Source organism: Dromiciops gliroides, chromosome X (genome assembly GCF_019393635.1).
Source record: "Dromiciops gliroides isolate mDroGli1 chromosome X, mDroGli1.pri, whole genome shotgun sequence".
Classification (NCBI taxonomy): Eukaryota; Metazoa; Chordata; class Mammalia; order Microbiotheria; family Microbiotheriidae; genus Dromiciops; species Dromiciops gliroides.
This window is the reverse complement of record NC_057867.1, coordinates 60179379-60198561: the sequence shown is the minus strand read 5'-3', so window position 1 is coordinate 60198561 and position 19183 is coordinate 60179379. Positions and strand designations below refer to the sequence as shown.

At 39.2% G+C, this 19183-nt stretch overlaps 1 protein-coding gene across 8 annotated transcripts in view; it reads right to left on the bottom strand.

The window, feature by feature from the left end:
- The window catches only part of FMR1 (FMRP translational regulator 1), a 56394-nt gene extending 41012 nt beyond the window's left edge, over positions 1–15382 (bottom strand). For 7 of the 8 annotated variants that reach the window (XM_043973844.1, XM_043973850.1, XM_043973843.1 and 4 more), the window contains exon 1: positions 14860–15382. In XM_043973844.1, the coding sequence (XP_043829779.1) occupies positions 14860–14910 (51 nt within the window). In that variant the 5' untranslated portion in view covers positions 14911–15382. The remainder of the gene's footprint in view (positions 1–14859) is intronic. The other variant, XM_043973849.1, reaches the window with a different exon arrangement.
- Positions 15383–19183: the final 3801 nt, after the last annotated feature.

The window sequence follows — 19183 nt, the reverse complement described above, 5'->3', positions numbered from 1 at the left end:
GATAGAGGCTGTAACAAAGAAGGGCACGTGCACCGTGTACAATTATTTAGGGTGGATATTAACTCCCTTTTGGTCACTCACTAGTCTAACTTCTGCCAAGATATCCTTCCACCATAACCCAGTGCCAGCTAGCTCATTTCCTGAGCTAGTGACTTTTTATACTTGGTATGAAGCTTTTTAGTTGAAATATCATTCTATATTTAAAACCTAAAAATTTATCCAAGTAAACCTAGCATTTCTAAAGGCAGCATCAAAGGCTATGTATGATTCCTAGGGAAAATAGAAAGCTTTTCCCAAGTAGAGAAACTTCTTAAACAAAAGAAAATTCTCCAGAAAATGAATTTACAATGCTGCCCCCCCCCTCCCCCAGCGGCGTTGGGGAGGAGAATTCAGAAGGCACACAATATCTAATTAAAGAGCAGGAAAATAAAGCATAATTCTAGGTTAGGTTCAAACATTTTTTATCACTATAACGAACGAATTTCAAATAACTCAATTTGTACAGAGTTTGTTCTTATAATCAAGGAGGACTACAAACCGTAACAGGAAATCATGTACCCACTTTCTTTTAAATCAACAATTTGACAGGATCAAAATCATTATCAGCTATTATCATTAGTGACAATACTGAAACAATGACAATCTTACTATGGAAAATATTCCATCATGAATCTTGTGATTTACAATTTTGCAATAAAAGTCTATCAGAGAAGACCCATCTATATAAGCATTATTTTAAAAATGAATTTGAAATAGAGACTTAGAAATGACATCCTCAACAATGAGTAGGTCAGAGTAAAATCTACAGAGACAATAACTTTGTGGAAGGCAATGATAATGATGAGACGACAAACCAAAATTTCTGGGATACAGCTAACAGTCTTCAGAGGACAAATTATATCCCTGCAAACATACGTGAAAAAAAATAGAAAACGAGGATTAATGAACTAAATAGGCAATAAAAAAATTAGAAAACCAACAACAAAACCCAAAATAAGCAAGTAAGAGGAAATCTTAAAAATGAGAGAAAAGAATAAATTGGAAAACAAAGTGTCCACAAAACTGATAAAACTAAAAGCTGATTTTTAAAAATTAACAAAACTGTTAAACCTTTGACCAAACTGATTAAAAACAGAGGTAGGAAAGTCAAACAAAATTAAAAATGAACAAAGTAAAGCTTAAAGAAATTAAAAGAATCAGAAGGACCTAGAATATACTTGTAGGTCAGCAGAATCAAAAACTTAAAAGAAAAATTGGGTTGCCTTCAGAATGCCCAAGAGAGGGGAACCCTGGTCCAAACAGATTTGTGGAATTCTATTTTCTCAAAATTGAGAAAGCACTCCACCAAATTCCTTTTTTTGAGACAAATATAGTGTTAATAACTAAACCAGGGAAGGATAAGACTAAGGAAAAGAACTACAGACCGATAGCACTAATGACCATTCATTCAAAAATTTCTAATAAAATCCTGACCAAAAGCATACAGTAATACATTCAAAAAACTATTCACTATGATTAGGTGACATTTATATCAAGAATGAAAGGATAAACATTAAGAAAACTAGCAACATAATGAATCATGTTAAGAATTTTTTTTAAATCCCCATGTCTTTCAAAGATGACCTTTTTTCATATTCAATCTCTTTTCAAAGAAATTCAGAAAACTATTATTCAATTCGTAAGTCTAAATGTAATTCTCCAGAGCAAAAAGAAGTTATAAGTATCATAAGAACTGCAGCTAAGATTTTAATTAAAAAAAAAGAAAAACATACAGTCAAGTTTTTGGTTTTTTTGAACTCGCTCACTGCCAATATATGAGAGTATATGTCCTGTACAGCAAACAGCACTCTGAGAGCTGATTGTTTTACCTCAGAGTTGTTAATTAAAGAAAAACATTTTACAAATGGTTCTTTAGAAATGTGAATTTTTCCATACTAATAACTTTTTAAAGCAAGGAAGATGGCTACTTAACAAAAAAGCTATTAGAAGTTTAAATACACTAAAAACAGGAACCGGAGGTACCATGGCATAGTAGAGATAGAGAGCCAGCCAGCCTCAGAATCAGGAAGATCTGGGTTCAAGTTCCATCTCTGACATAGACTGACTGTGCAACCTTGAGCAACTAATTTCAACTCTGTGTCTCCAGCAAATCCCTAAGACCATGAGGTGCAGAAAGATGGTGAAGATCTGTGCTGTAGAAGGCTATTCCTCCTTACAACACTGAAATCAAAGGTAAGTTTTTTTAAAAGGACAAAGGAACCTAAGGAATGATGGCATGGAAAGGAGAGGGAAAGCAGGTATGAGTGGAAAATTTGGAGAAACAGTATGGTTAAGTGTAAAGATATTATAGCACCAGGAACAAAGTTTATTTCTAAGGGATGGAGCGCCAACAGGAAGATAGTCTGAAATGATGGCAGTACTGATCAACGTTTTAGATTTTCATTTTTATCCACCTATCACAATGCCTGGAACATTAGCAGGTATTTAGTATCGATTGATTGACTGCACTGGATAAATGTACAATATCCATAATATGACAAGAAAAGGCTAGGATTTATTGAAGTCCCGAAGTCAAATGGGGATAGAATTATGTTTCCAACATATATGTTCACTTCTTGATATGTCAAAACATTTTCAAAGAACAGTAGTACTATTCAGTGTAATAAATCAATCAGCTTCATAAATTTGTAGTTTATTTTAGGTACCATTAATTATCAAGAAATACTAGCCATTGTGCCTGGCACATATTAGGCGTTTAAAAAAATGTTTGTTGATAATAGACGAGAAAAATGAAAACTCTAGATAAACAGTCTCTACCCTCAGAATTTATGTGATAAATATCCTTAAAGAATAGAACAACACAGTTCCAGCACACCATGGCCAGCATGTAAATATCTAATAACTAACACGTAAGAGGTATGACTATCCTTGACAAATGAAAGTGTAAAGAAAATAGTTGGTAGGACATGCTTGGATTATTTTTCCCATCCATTTATGAGCTTGAGATAATCAACTGGTGATACCATTTCCTCCTATATAGCCTATATAGCAGCAGAAGCAAAAACAGTAATCCTAAATATGCTCAAAGATGATGTCAAAATAAATTTAGATTATTGAAAAAAATCAGAGATAAAAGTTATTTGATTTGTTAAAACTCTAAAATGTAGCCTTTTAAAGATCTCCATCAAGAAAGCCTTTCATTCATGTTAAGATTCCTCAATAATAATTATTATTATTAACGTCCAACTAAGCATAAAACATGTACACGTATGCTTATAAAAGGTGTTTGTCAATGTCACAAAAAATATCTTAGCAAGGTCAAATCAGAAGAGGGATACTCTATAAATAGTAAGGTCCAGGTTTCTCTTCAATATCGAACCCTGATACACTGCAGTGACTCCTTAAAGATACCGACAATATATTCAAAAAACATTGCCCTACCAATCCATATAGAAAAACAAAACCTCTGGAAAGCACCTATTGTCCAGATAATGACATAGAGTTGGATGGCAGATCTATGAAGTGAATATATATTGGGGTAGATACTGCAAAGGCCCAGAAATGAACAGGAGGAAAAGAACTAGATGTATTCCATTAGAAAAATCGCAGTCATTTTAATGATTCTAGGCTGTTAAGCAAAGCAAAATCCCATTCTTTCAGCACATATGCTCTACTGGCAATGGGTACATCTTTGGGAATACCACAATTTCTGAGTTCATGTTTAGGCTCACTCAAAGGACAACAAAAAGGTGCATGGTGGGCCCCCAAAACCATAAAACAAAGGAGTCAAGCACATTACCCGAAGGTGGCAATCTCTTCAGTATAGACTGCCCTAGATTAAAAATTAATTGGAAGGGAAGCTAAGTGGAGCACCGGATGGAGCACCGGATAGAGCACCGGCCCTGGATTCAGGAGGACCTGCATTCAAATCTGGCCTCAGACACTTGACACTTACTAGCTGTGTGACCCTGGGCAAGTCAGTTAACCCCAAATGCCTCACAAAAAAAAAAAAAAGTAATTGGAAAAGAGTTAACAAAAATAAATAAAAATACAATAGAGCACACATAATGTTAATATGTGGTATTCTAAGTCAACATTAAGCTGCACTGATTCTTTTATATGCCACAGCGGTGGGACATCTCCAATGAGTGGTATTAAGATAACACCAAGGAAATCTATCATTAGAAAACAAAGGTCAAAAAAACAACAAAGGTCTCTGACACTACTATAGACAGTCTGCATGCTCCCTAGGCACCCTTGAAAGGTAAGACTACTGAGAGCAGGGGTTTTTTACCTTTTTAGAGAAATACCCCCCCCCAACTACTGCCCTCACCACCCTTAGCAGACTGATAAAACCTAGGGACCCCTTCTCAGAGTATTTTTTTAATTCACACACACAAAAATACATAGAATACAAAAGAAGACAATTATGCTGAAATACAATTATCTAAAGTATTTTTTAAGTTCATATACCTCAGGTTAAGAACCCCTGAAGAAGATGATTGTTGCAATGTGGAAGAACAGGGACAAAAAAACTTTGATAGGTTGTGAACTGTACTAATTGAGCCAAAGCCAGCAATTATGAGATCACAAGTCCATTAAATATTGAACCCAAGCAACTGAGGCTAAACTCTTTTAATCTTATGTAATGTGGGCTGGCTATCCATCCCAGTAGAGCTGAATATCTAAAGAACATTAGAGATCACATGCAATTTTTAAGTAAACATCTCTTTAGCAAGTTAATTTTTATGTAATTGAGTGTGTGAGAGTAATTATACTTTGGGGTCACATTTTCCCCCCTAAGGAAATGCATCTCTAATATTAATTGTTAATAAAAGGGGACTTGATCAAATATACAAAAATAACCAAATAAACAGTACACACCAACAGATTAATTGCTAATTCAAAAAAGGTCCATATAGTTATTTTAATGTTGTTATATTAATATGCTAAGAATTCACCTGTAAAACGCTTTATTTTACAAGGCTATATTAAAACTACTAGTTTGGAAAAAGCTAAAGAACATCTTTGTACCTAGAGAAAATGTCAGTTTAGTTCAGAAAGAGAAATAAAACTAGGTTAGTAGCATCCAATGAGTTAAGAATGTATTTTGCATATTAATTTTTTAAAAGCACACTAAATTGTGTCACCAAATCCTAAATTGTACTCTAATAGTAAGCCCACTGGAGATCAATTAAGTACAATTAAGAGAACTGGACTTTTTTTTAGGTGGAGAATTATCACCATCTTTTTTTTTCCCTTTAGCCAGTCTGACTATTGAGCAATGAACTGCCCAAAAGAGAAGTACCAAGGAAGATGCCTAAATGCCATCAACTTGTCACAAAAGGGCAGTGGCATCAAGTTAGGTTTCCTCATTCATAGCTCTAGTTCCTTCCTTGATGAGCCTAAAGGATTAACTCATATTCTCCTTTGCTCTTCCCCTGTGTATTTCCCCTTCTCCCTAGATAGCAGAATCCAAATTGAACAAAAGGAAATCTCTTACACCTTAGATTTACTTGTTGTAATCACTGCTACACATATGAGACTGGCTTCAGAAATGACACATGGGGGGGGCAGCTAGGGGGTGCACTGGATAAAGCACCAGTCCTGGATTCATGAGGACATGAGTTCAAATTCGGACTCAGACACTTGACACTCACTGGCTGTGTGACCCTGAGCAAGTCACTTAACCCCCATTGCCTCACCAAAAAAAAAAAAAAGCAAACAACAACAAAAAATGACATATGGGCCTGGTTCTCCCCTCCTCTCTAAGTTATCTTAATGTTCCAGTTACCTGTGCTCTCCCCACTCTGAACTTTCTTTCTTTCTTTTCTTTTTTTTTTGGGGGGGGGGGGCCGGGGCGGGGCAATGAGGGTTAAGTGACTTGCCCAGGGTCACACAGCTAGTAAGTGTCAAATATCTGAGGCAGGATCTGAAGTCAGGTCCTTCTGAATCCAGGGCCGGTGCTTTATCCACTTCACCACCTAGCTGCCCCCTCCTCTGAACTTTCTAATACTTTGATCTCTCCATCACTTATATTCTATTTATCTGATTATATTATTTATCTGATTTATCTGTGTATGTGCTGTTTTCCCCTAGTAGAATGCAAGCTCCTTGAAGGTAAGGACTTTTATTTGTTAATGTATAAATCTCTAATATATAATATAAGGACTTGCATACTGTTGAATTGTTGACTAATTATCTAATCTTTCCCTTTCACATTTAAGATGGCTTAGATTTATGATTTGAACAACCATTTACCATTAAACCACATTTGGATATAGAAGGAGAATTCAATAATTTCCCCAAAATGTTTAGCTTTGATGTACATACATCTAAGTCTCCAGATCCGGTCAGCCTTTGGGTCACAGAGACTTGGGTTCAAATCCTGACTCAGACATATACCAGCTGTGTGGTCCTGGACATAAGTCACTTAACCTCAATGGAAGATACCAGCCTGAATCAGTAGGCATTTTCGCACCTGTGAGTTCCCCATACCCAAAAAAATAATGGTCCAGTCTCCATCCTTATAAGTCACACAGTTGCTGAAGGTGTTCTCCACTGTCAGAATATGTCCCGTTCAAAATCCAGATAGAAAAGGAATTCCCTAGAGATAATGAAGTGATTGAGATGCTTATTTGGAGACCACATTGTGCTGATTGCAACCAAGCCCCAAAACACTGCAGACTCCTCAATGAGATCTGTAGCCACTTGAAAGAGATCAGCCTAGGAACATCCACAGGAAAAGTCAAGTGGATAGAAATTTTATATAGCTCAGATTATGGCATGTAGTTAGACGGCCAATTGAGTTAGTAGATGTATAAGCACTACATATGGACAATGAGCAGCACTCATAACTGAAAATGAAGAAGAGAAATAGCGCTATCTCATTCTTGTAGTGATGCTATATAGCTCTAAATCATGAACCACTTCAGTCTGAAAAAATCACGACTGCAGGTAAAACAACAACAGAAATATACATAGTGGGAAAACGTATGCTACAGTAAATTAGCTATGATATCTTGCACACACAAGTGTAAAAGTTATATTATCTTTGAAATGTACGTCCTGAAACAGTCTGGTAAAGTAGCAAAGGATAGTAGAGTGCTGTACTCAGACAGCTGGTTGTTAAATTTACACTGTGAGCATTTACATCTCAGGAATAGGTAAATGCTACAAACCAGTGCTTGATTTATTGTTTTACTGATGGTCAAGACTTAAAGGATGAAGAAAATGAAAATAATGCAGATTAAACTTAAAAGTGTGCTATGTGTTCATTGTTCCCCAGAGCTGGTTGTTAAAACATTTACCAGCAAACTGCTGGCTGCACTAATGTCCATAAAATATTCAAAGATCCAGAGGAAGGCCTCTAGTATGTCCTGTCTGAAGATTCATGGAAGAGTATGAACAAAAATCATTCAGGAAAACCCATTATCAATGAGATCACCAAGTCATTAAAGTGTGGCAAGTTTTGCAAAAAGTTGTATGTGTGAACATTAATATCCACCCCCCAAAAATATGAAGGCATAAAGTCCAGTTTACTAAAAGATTATAGGTTATATTCCAAGGTGAATATAAGGGTCAATATACACCAAAATATAAGTAGAACTTTTTTGTAGGCATAGAGAATTAGGAGATGGGTAAAGCAGATGCTGATCAACAGGGGAACAGGTAAACAAATTGTGGAATATTAATGTAGTAAAATATTATTATTATACTGTATGAAACAATGAACATGAAGAATACAGAAGCAGCATAAGGAAACATATATGAAATCATTAAAAGTAAAATAGAGAAAACTAGGAAAACTATGCAACAAATGAAACTGAATCCTTTGAAATTATAAATGACCATGATTGGTCCCAAAAAAAAAAAAGGAATATGAGCTATCCCTTTCTTCGTTTCAGAGGTAGGGGACCACAGGTGTGAAACCCTGAATATTAATTGTCAGACTATATTGATATAGTGGCTAATTTTGTTAAACTGCCTTTTTTTCCAGTTCTTCGTTATAAGGGAAGGTTCTCTGGGAGAGAAGGATCTACTTGGAAATGATGGTAATATAAAAACAAAAGATAGCAATAAAAGTTTTAAAAGCATAAAAAGGTTCCAGGCATTAAAATACAAATACAAAAGAGGATTGCTTCTGTAGAAGATACTGAATCCTGAGATTCAAAATCCTCAGGAATCTGGACTAAGATGTAAAGAGTGAAATTTGAGAAGGATGATGAAATTTCCATTACAAGGCAGAGACAATATGAAATTGCAAAGAATTCCTATTGTCATTGAGGAGAAAATATATCCAAGTATGTAATGCTATGTGATTCCTAGATAGAGGTATTCTTTTTGGATTTAAAAAAGGGGTAAAAAAGAGGAAAGGATGAAAATAGAAATGAATTTAATACTGAAGCTGGTCAGTTCAAGGAGCTGAAGTATACTGCTAATGAAGTCAATGTGACAAGTGTGACCTCCCCCACGGGGAGGGGGGGGGCGCAAAAAAATCCTCTTTCATGGTTATAACATGTACCCCCTATTTCTAATGAACTGTCTCACCTAGAGGAGGAGCTAGACACAAGAGAAACTGATTACTTTAATGCAAACCCATAGCCACATCTGGAAAAAAAAATTCCATCATTAGGTCATCTTCATTTACTAAGAACAAGATATTCAACGATTTTTAAAATTTTATTTATTTTATATATTTTTTATTCTAGAAAACACAGTATCATGCAATATACTTCATAAGAGACTAGTGGAATGTAACTGCAATGGTAGTATTATAAGAACTAAGCAGTGTTACAAAGGATTACCTTATTTTGATAACTGCATTTCAATATAATTGATTTTATTTATCAACCGGTGTTTTATTTTATGTATTTAAAAATATTACTCCATACCATTGTGCTGTAAGAAACGATGAGCAGATGGATTTCAGAGAAAACTGGAAAGACTTGCATGAACTGATGATGACTGAGATGAGCAGAACCAGAAGAACATTGTACACAGTATCAACAACACTGTGTGTGTTGATAGACTTGATTGTTCTCACCAATACAATGATCCAAAATAGTTGGGGGGGGGGGGCGGCGCGGCGGGCGCAGCGGAAAAAGCACTGGCCCTGGATTCAGGAGGACCTGAGTTCAAATCGGCCTCAGACACTTGACACTTACTAGCTGTGTGACCCTGGGCCCGTCACTGAACCCCCATTGCCCCGCAAAAAAAAAAAAGAAGAAAGAAAGAAAGAAAAGAAAGAAAAAATAGTTCCAAAGGACTCATGATGGAAAATGCTCTCCAAATCCAGGAAAAAAAAAGAACTATTGAATCTGGATGCAGATCGAACCATACTATTTCTATTGTTTTTGTTGTTGTTTTTCTTTTTTGAGGTTTTTCCTTTTTGCTCTGATTCTTCTCTCATTACATGACTAATGCAGAAATATGTTTAATGTGATTGTACATATATAACCTTTATCAGATTACGTGCTGTCTTGGGGGGGGACAAAAATTTGAAACAAGAAATCTTATAAATCTTATAAAAACTATCAATACATGTAACTGGAAAATAATAAAATACTTATATGGGAAAAAATTAAAATATTATTCCAAGAAATGGTCAATAGTTTTCACCAGATAGTCAAAAGAAATCCATGATACCAAAAAAGATTAAGAAGCCCAGGGTAAGAGGATAAGGACAGAGAATAATAGCTCATACTTTGTTAGTGCTAAGGAACATAAACTTTGGCTTTCTTTGCAGCAACCCTTTGGAGACAGGGTAATGTTAAGTATTTTTTATTAACCTCATTTCATAGATAAGGTAAAGTAGCCTGTTGCATTCACCTAGCTAATAGAAGAAACAGGTCTTGCACCCACATTTCTAGACTATAAATTGGTATTCTTTCTCTCTTATACAAAATCACTATAAAGGCATTTCACAAGACACATAAAAACAAGTCTCACTGTTCTATATAGTCACACCTTGAACATGTATTAAAACACTTTTCAAGAGGATGAACAACTGAAAAGGGGAGAATGCAATAAACACAAGAGAATTTCTGACCACATTTCATTCCCTGGCACATTCTTACTTACTGTTTTGTTTTGTTTTGTTTTGAAACGAACTCAGTTTTCCACTACATATTCCAAGGCATACAAAGCAAACCCAAGTCATCCCTGGACCACCCTCACCCATACAGTCTCCTATGGAAAAATTATTATGAAAGATTTTTAAACCATCTAGCACCACCATCATTATGAATTTCTAATTTAACAACTGCATGCTACAGCAAATTTGGCAGCAGTGGTAGGGTGAAGATTTCTAGATATGCTTCTATATTTTTTCCCCAAACCTAAAAAGACTACAGCAAAAGCCTTCAGATAAAAAAAGGAATGGCAGTATGGCGTGAGTAGTGAGATAAGCAAAGGACTGGGAGTCAAGACACATAGTCTTTTTTCCTAACTCTACCAGGAACAAATTGGATGACACTATAAAAGTCATCTTCACAAATCTAACAGTCTGTGATTCTAAAAGAAAATGTCCAGAATAAATTTCATATAGTTCAAATTCTATCTCTCCTGTAAGTAGTAGAAAAGGTAAGTGGCACTAAAAAACCAAGTGCTTCATCAATACTTCCAAAATGGCACAGAGCAAAAGATCCCCTAAGCTAAATGCAATTATTCCCTCTGATGAGCAAAGTAGAGTATGTTCACTGTCAGTTGATACACTATTAAGTCTGGGACAGTTATCTTAGTTCCATAGATGATATTGATACCAAGGTAGCAGGCTCTATCATTTTCAGGGCAATTACCTTCACAAAAAGAAATATTACATTGGAGGTCCAGCTTATATCTGTAACCCTGGTCTTACACATAGGGTTTGTGGACCCAAGAAAAGCTGTAAAAGAGTAGGCTTGATTGTAACTCGTTGGCACCATTGTAAAAACAATTCAGATGCATGCCCTGATGCTGGTCAATAGTATTATCTTCATCATATGAAGAGCAGCATTATTTTAATTATGTTAATGAAATTAAACATGAAATATCAAATTTTGTTAAAATTAAGTAATCTATTTTTTCTAAGACCACTGTTGGACTTTTAGTAGAAAATATTAATATGTTAAATAGCTTTCATTAAAATTCATCAATAGTTTCTGATGTGATATATTTTTTAAATTCTAGAAATGTCTTCATCAAAGTTTATTTTCTCCCGATAGTCCAAGTAACTTAGTTAATTTTCACTTATATTCACCAAATGAGAAGTCTCTTTCTTCTAATAATCTAAAAAAAAAAGTAATCTCCATTATCAAATACTCAGTCTAACACCATTGAACTTCATTATAATAGTCAATTACCTGATGGCAGATTTTTAGATATAGTTCAAAGTATTCTACTCTTTATCCAAAGTACCCTGGGCATTGGTATCCCAAGTCACAGATTAGAGAGGCAGCATGTCGTGGTATAAAGAGTGCTTGACAGAGTCAGGAGAAACCTGGTTCAGAATTTCTGCCATGTTACCAGCAGGATACCACTGGACAAGTCACCTAATCTCTCTGACCCTAAAGAAATGCTCATTAAATAATATTCTTTGCACTACCTACCTCCAAGAGGTGTTCTGAGCAAACTAGTCAAGAAGCCCCAAAATGCCATCTACTTTAAAGAGATAAAAGTTTGATATGTGAATGATATTTAATCCATTCGTGCTCTTTTCAACACCCTTTAAAGGAGGGGTTCTTCATCTGGGTCTGTGAACTTGTTTCTTTTCATTTTAGTAATTACTTCAATAGAACTGATTTTCTTTGTAATCCTGTATGTTTTATTTAATACATTTAAAAGCATTATCCTGAAAATAACAGATTTCACCAAACTGCGAAAGGGTTCCAGAACACACAAAATGTTAAGGTCTCCGGTAATCTGGGTAGAAAGCACTGGGGGAAATACTACTTGAAAATTATGCATTTTGGTAGCCCATTTCAGGGATTTTCTTAAGTAAAGGGCAAAATATTTTTATACTCTCTATATAAATAAATTAGGATTAAATGACATCAAACCAATGCCATTCATTTCTAATGAAAAGAATACCCAAGTATGAAAATAAAAAGAATACCCAAGTATAAAAGAGCTACCAAACCTAATTTTAACAGGCTTTAGGAGGCCAAAGAAAACCAATGTGCACTTCTTATAGATTTTCTTGGTTCATAAAGTAAGCAGAGCTAGCTATTCAGTATCTCTTTTGCAGTTTCTACAGAAAGCATAAAATTGACTGCTACCTGTAAAAACTACAACAGATTTCAAAATTTTCCTCAGAAATATGGAGTGATTTTGGTTATTAAAATTTGAATTCAAACATCACACTGAAATATTCTCATTTGCTGTTTTTCAAAGGATCTTTTCTTTCACATTTTCCTAAGATAGGGACTCCTCTATAAACGCAATACATTTCCCAGGACTAATTCATTTTAAATTAATTCGTTTTTTAATCTTCCTTTCTCTCAACCTTTGCCTTTTTCTTTTTTTCTTCTATCTCCCCCAAAACAGTGGGGAAATAGTTCATCTGTATTTTTTTTCCCTAATGAGACACAGCAATATTATGATTAATACAGACATCTCAATTTTTTCCCATCATTTGCCTACTTTTCTCCATTAACACCAATCATTTGGGTTTAAAGTGTAACAAAAAAGGAACACAGAAATTTTTCTATTGTATGTTGTTGTAGATCTTCCTCTGGAACTAGATGAGGCCTTCTTTCCTCCCTTAAAACTAACGTTGGTTTAAAAAAAAATTCATAACTAGACATTGTCCAATCCAAGTCCATTTCAATTATACATTTCAAAAGCAAGTAACATTTCTGAAAACGTCCAATAGACCCTTTTTGATGGGGTTGTCAATAACTGTGACATACGCCACCTCTGACAAACTGATGTTCCCTACTACACTGTACTGAGAGGCAATAGGAAAACAAGTATACCAGATTCACGAGGCCATGCACACTTCTCTAAAATCCTACTACATACAGCTGTTCTGTACAAAGGAGGAAAAGCTATAGAATATAGAAATGAAATATACTGCAATTTGTCTTAATAAAATCAAATATGAAACCACCAGGCAAGATGAACTATTTACAAAAGCAAATGCCAAATCGTTTGCTGTTTCCTAATATGCTTTGCCTTATCGGGAGTATTCAATACATTTTACTTATGAAATACGTTTATCATCAAGATCTCTATAAGATTCATATTTTAAAATATAACTTGTCGAATTTTCGACGCAATCACGTCACTTTTGAATCTCCAAACATGTATCTTCATCCTGTACAGTTACGGAGGCTTGTCTGAAAAATCAAAAGGATTATTTTTTTTCTGGGCTTGGATGCTTACTCTCAGCTTGTAAAATTTTTTAAAAAAAATGATAATTTGAACTAAATATGGGATTTAAGCTTTTCAGAATTAGTTCCAATTAAGTGATTCAGCATCAAACTGGCAACGAGAATTCACAGAATCCCAGATCAAATGACAGTAAGCATCACTGACTTTGTTTAAATGCATTACTGAAAAAAAAAAATCAAAGGATTATTTTTAAACTTGTGTTTTGCTTTCAAAATTCAAGTAAGAGTCAACCTGTAAAATGTTGTTTTTCGGTTTTTGTTTTTTTGGGGAAAAAACCATCATCAAGATGATAACGCCTATTTTAAAAATCCCAGGGGAGAATTCTTAGCACCTCCAAAAATAGGAATAGATTTCTACTTAGTCATAGATTTTAACACAAAAACATGGTATTTTAAACCATTTATGATCCAAAAAATGACTCAAGCTTATATTTCAAAATTTAGAGACAAAACAAATTAGTAGAATTGTTAATATCTTCGGAAGATGAAGCACGTATTTTCCCCAACATCCCAATACTTCAGGGAACGCCTGATCATTTCTGAACGAATGATTTTTTTAAAGAATCCAATCCAACGCAGGCCGAGCACCATTTACTAAGTGTCTAATACGCACATGGCACGGCAGCTACGAAGACCAAGAAATTAACCACTTCTTTTGAAAATGTCTTGCCTAGCCCTCTTTGTGGAACCTCACTGCGAATATGAGGTTCTGAAATGCACAAAGAGAGAGAGAGAAAAACAACAATAATAAACGATTTCTCGCTGCCAAAAGCACTCCCTCGAACTCTGCTCTTCCCAGCCCCGCACCAAGGGACCTGGGAGGCTACCTCCGGAGTCTACCCAGCGTGGCCAAGAGCAGCCCCGAAAAGCGGCCGCTAGTCCCCTTCGCACCGAGGCCCAGGCCAGGCCAGGCCAGGCCGGGCCGACTCGCAGCCGAACCCCCTCGGCGCCCGCCGCCCGCTCCGCCGAGCCTCCCCGCCAAAGCCATGCACCTCGAGCGCGACTGCCCCGCCGGTTGGGAACCCATTGGGGCTGGGGGACTGGGGGGGGGCAGTTCAGGGGAACGGTTCGGACCGACTGACGGAGCGGCGGAGGGATGGAAAAAAGAGGGGAGGGGAGGGGAGGCGAGGAAGAGGAGGGAGCGGCGCTCTCGCCACGCTCCGCGGTCCCCAGGACGCAGCTCCCCGCTCGTCCTTGCCCGGGGCTCCCTCTCCAGCAGTGGGGAATGAATCGGCACGAGGGACAAAACCCCATCGGGCCGTTCCCACCGGCGCCCGGGGCCTCCAGGAGGCGCGGGGACCGCGCAGCGGCCAGGCCTCGGGCCCCTCCTCCCGCCCTCCCTCAGCCCATCGGTCCCTCCCCAAAGCATCGGGCAGCCCGCGCCGGGGCCCCGGGGCCCCGGGAGCCCAGGATACCCAGTGGAGGAGCCCCGTGGCCCCGAAGGGAGCAGGGGTCAGAGATTGGGGCCTTTCGCAAACACCAGTACCTTGTAGAAAGCGCCATTGGAGCCCCGGACTTCCACCACCAGTTCCTCCATCTTCCCGTCGCCCCTTCTAGGACTGGAGCCCGCCACCGGGAGCCGGAGGGGGAGGGGAGGGGAGAGAAGGAGGAGGGGGAGCGAGAAGGAAGGCCCCGCTGCCACCGAGGACTGCTGCCGCTGCCGCCTCACGGCCGGCCCAGCAGAACCCGCACACGCCGGGCAGCCGAGCAGCCAGGCCGGGAGGCAGCAGCCAGGCGGGCGGCGGGCAGGCGGCGCCGTCACTGTGGGCACCTCCCGGGCTTCGCTGAAGCTTCGCTGGGGCTTCCCCTCCCCCTCGAGCTCCCTCGCTCGCTCGCTAGCTTGCACGTTCGCTAGCTCTCCCTCTCCCTCTCGCGCTCTGTCTTCTCCTGCTCCCAGCTCCTCACCGGAAATGAAATGAAACCGAAAGGGACCCGAGCAGGCGGACAGAGCCGTGGGCTTGTCTCGCTCCGAATGTAAACACTGAAATCCCGTCACGTGACCCAAGCCGCGCCCTCACCTCCCTCCTTCCCTCCGCCCCCGCCTCCGCCCCCGCCCCCTTCTCCCGGCGGGGCCTCTCACTCGAGCTTTTCACACCCTGCGCTCTCTCTTTCCCTCCCTCTATGTCTCTCTTTTTTCCTTTATCTCTCCCTCTCTCCCTCGCTCTTGCCTTCTCCCTACACTGATCGGGAGGCTGAGCTCAGACTAAAGGCAACCGTGAACACGAGGCAGCCCAAGGGAAGGGAGGGAAAATGGAAAGAAGGGGCGTGCGCACCAGCCACTGAGGGGCAATTGGGGGCCGAGGCTGCCTCTAGGCTCCGCGCGGGCGTGGGCGCCCGGGTAGGGAACTGGTGGGGGGGGGATTGCGGGGGGACGCGGTGGGCGGAGGGCTTGTCAAGACGGTGGGAAAGCCATTGCCGGGGAGGGGAGGAGGACCGGGCGGAGCCAATCAGCAAGGCCCTTGGGCCTGCGACGTGGGCCTCAGGCTCTCTTTGGGCTCTGTGTGTATGTATATGTGTACGTGTGTGCGTGTACGTGTGCGTATGTATGTATGCATGCATGTATGTGTGTGTGTGTGTGTGTATGTTTGGAGGAACTCCCACTTGGGCTAAGGGAGCGATCTGCCGGAATTGGAAAAGGGGGAAAGGAGAAAAAAAAGCTTTCATGGGTCCCTCTCCATTGGAGGAGTCTTTGACCGTTAGAGCCGTCTGGAGTAACGGACTTCCCCGGGGCCCGTTCCCTATCCAAGGTGGTGGCGGGGCGGGGCCGAGGCTCCAAGCTGGCTTCCTAGAGCCACCATCAATCTTGGCTGCTATACTCGGGGAGGAATTGCGCGTTTGTCTCAACCTCCGCGTTCCTTTTCCTTCCAAATCCCCGTGTGTGTGTGTGTGTGTGTGTGTGTGTGTGTGTGTGTGTGTGTGTGTGTGTTTCCACCCAGTGCTGAGTTAAGCACACTAACACATGTGACGTATTGAATAAATTACAGTTTAGGATAATAAAAATGTTTGGTGATTTCTCATCAAGTCGACCAGTATTTATCGAACCCCCTTTCACCCAGTGCTGAGTTAGGCACACTAAGGGCCAGCTTCCACCGAATAAATTACTGTTTAGGATGCTTTAAAAATTTGCTTATTTCTCATCCATGCAAGTCAACCCATATTTATTGAACACCTTTTCACCCAGTGCTGAGTTAAGCACACTAACTTATATGACTAACTGAATAAATTATGGTTTAGCATGTTTAAAATATTTAGTAATTTCTCATCGAGCTGACCAGTATTTATTGACTGCCTTTTCACCCAGTGCTGAGTTGGGCAAACTAACTTACATATTCTACTGAATAACTCACAGTGCAGGATGCTTAAAATATTTGGCAATTTCTCATCCATTCAAATCAACCAGTATTTATTGAGTGTCTACTGAGTGCCCAGCCCTGTACTGGCTACTGGAGGGATGTAAGAGAACGGTAACACAGGACCCCTGTTCTTGAGTTTTCCATCCAGCAGAGGCAGCAAAGCTAACACACAAGAAACAATGAGTACATTATTCACTTGAACAAACATTTATCAAGTGTATACTATGTGCAAGACCCATATACACAGTGCAGAGCACAAAGTACTATAGGAATTCAGGGGAGAGGGAGAACAACATGGGCTGCTGTAGTTGGGAAATACTATATAGAGGTCAGACGCCTGAATTTCACCTTGGAGAGAGTTGTAAACTATGGCATTCCCTCAACCCATTCAAGTCTTTGCATCTGTAAATGCTCCATGAGGGGACTACCCCGCAAAAGATAGATCCAGATATTCCTCTGGTCGTTCAGTGTTTCCTGGATGCTGGTCCAATACAAAGACCGCATAATCTGTTTTTCCTCTCTATTACTACAGAACTGGCCCTCATCCTTTTCTCGTTCTGCTTGTCCTTGATCATGTCTTGTACACTGGTTTTTACACACAAATCCTCATTGGAAATGTGCTGCAGCCGACTTATACCCACCCACTGTGTGGTTTTTCTCATCTGTAAAGTGAGGCAATTGAAGGAGACAGCCTCTAGGGTCCTCTCCAGTTCTAAATCTATGAGTTTGCAGCTTTGGCCAAATAGCTTTGCCAGAAGAATGCTTCTGCAATACTTCAACAAACTCTGATTTCACTGATCACAACCCGTCTGCGACTAAAGAGATGATCCACAAGATTTGCCCTATTTGAAAACCTCATTACTCAAAAGCCCATGCTGAGCCTCTCAGAACCTAGCCAGGCTAGTCCTCAAGAGGAAATAGGAGTTCCTCATTTGCCCACATTCAAAGCCTTTGGGGCCTGGTGGGACCAGACTGGCTTGTCCTAGACTGGCATAGCCTTCAAGAACCCAAGCTCACCTCCACAACACAGTGAGGCATGTAAGTAGGACTTCAGTGTTGTATGCTGGGGTTTCAAAGATGGACTTTTTCAGAAGCAAACAGCCAAAAATCATGGCACAATTTGGGCAATAGGCTGTTTTAACCAATATTGAAAAGGCAGCATGGTGGAGTCCAGCCGACCTGGGTTTAAGTATTGCCTTTCCAGTTACTAGTTATGCAACCATGGACAAAACAGCTTAACCTCTCACTCAGTGTCCCAGACAACTCTCTAAGACTAGAGGTTAAGGAGGAGTTGCAAATCTTCATTGGTTGAGGGAGTTCTGAAACTAACCCTCCCTACCCCCTCTCAGATTAAAACCATGTCTGAAAGAGACATTAATATAAAACAGCCCTCAGTCCTCTGAAATAGTCAACATAAACTATAATATAATAAATTAAATAACCTAAAATAAATTAGACTTATTAAGTAAACTACTCAATAAGTTTATTGATTGTGTAAAAAAACTACCCTAAGAGATGATAGATGAATATGTAAATGAAGGTCTCAAGGAATCATCTTAAAGAGACAACTTATTTTAAGGAAAATCAGGTAGGATCTATTGAACTGCTTATCACAATGAATAAAATATGGGTGAGTAACAAACTATAATGATTCAATTAATTCAAATTCAAGCAAACATTTATTAAGTACCAACTGAATGCAAAATACCAAGCATTAATAAAAATTCAAAGCTTCATGAAACATATAATACTGTTGAGGCATACAACACATACACAGCTAACTAAGAGAATTGATTTCGGGTCCCCCCCCACCCCATCAGAGGTCTCTCAGCAGAGGCTGAATGGCCACTTTGCAGTTATGTTGTAGGGAGTATTTTGATATGGTACCAGATGACTAGATAGCTACTGAAGTCCCTTCCTACTCTGACATTCTGTGAAAATAATGTCTTACAAGTGTCATGGGAGGAAACCTTGTGCTTTGGAAAAAACACTGAGGTTGGAGTGAGGAGGATTATTATTTCTACTGCTTAATAGCTATATGACCTTGGACAAGTCATTTACCGTCACTGGGCCTCAAAATCCTCACCTACATAAAGACCTGTAAATTTCCGTCCAGTTTTAACATTCTGTTATTTTGTGAAGTGCATGAAAGAGATGCCAAGCAAAGGGATTTTTATAAAATTAGAAGGAAAAGGGGCAGCTAGGTGGTGCAGTGGATAGAGCACCAGCCCTGGAGTCAGGAGGACCTGAGTTCAAATCCGGCCTCAGACACTTGACACTTACTAGCTGTGTGACCCTGGGCAAGTCACCTAACCCTCATTGCCCCACAAAAACAAAAACAAAATTAGAGGAAAATGTCATTATTGAGTAGGAAATGAAAAAAAGGCTTTATGATATAGTTGACAGTAATAACAGACATTTCTATAATACTTTAAAGTATGTCAAGCACTTTACAAT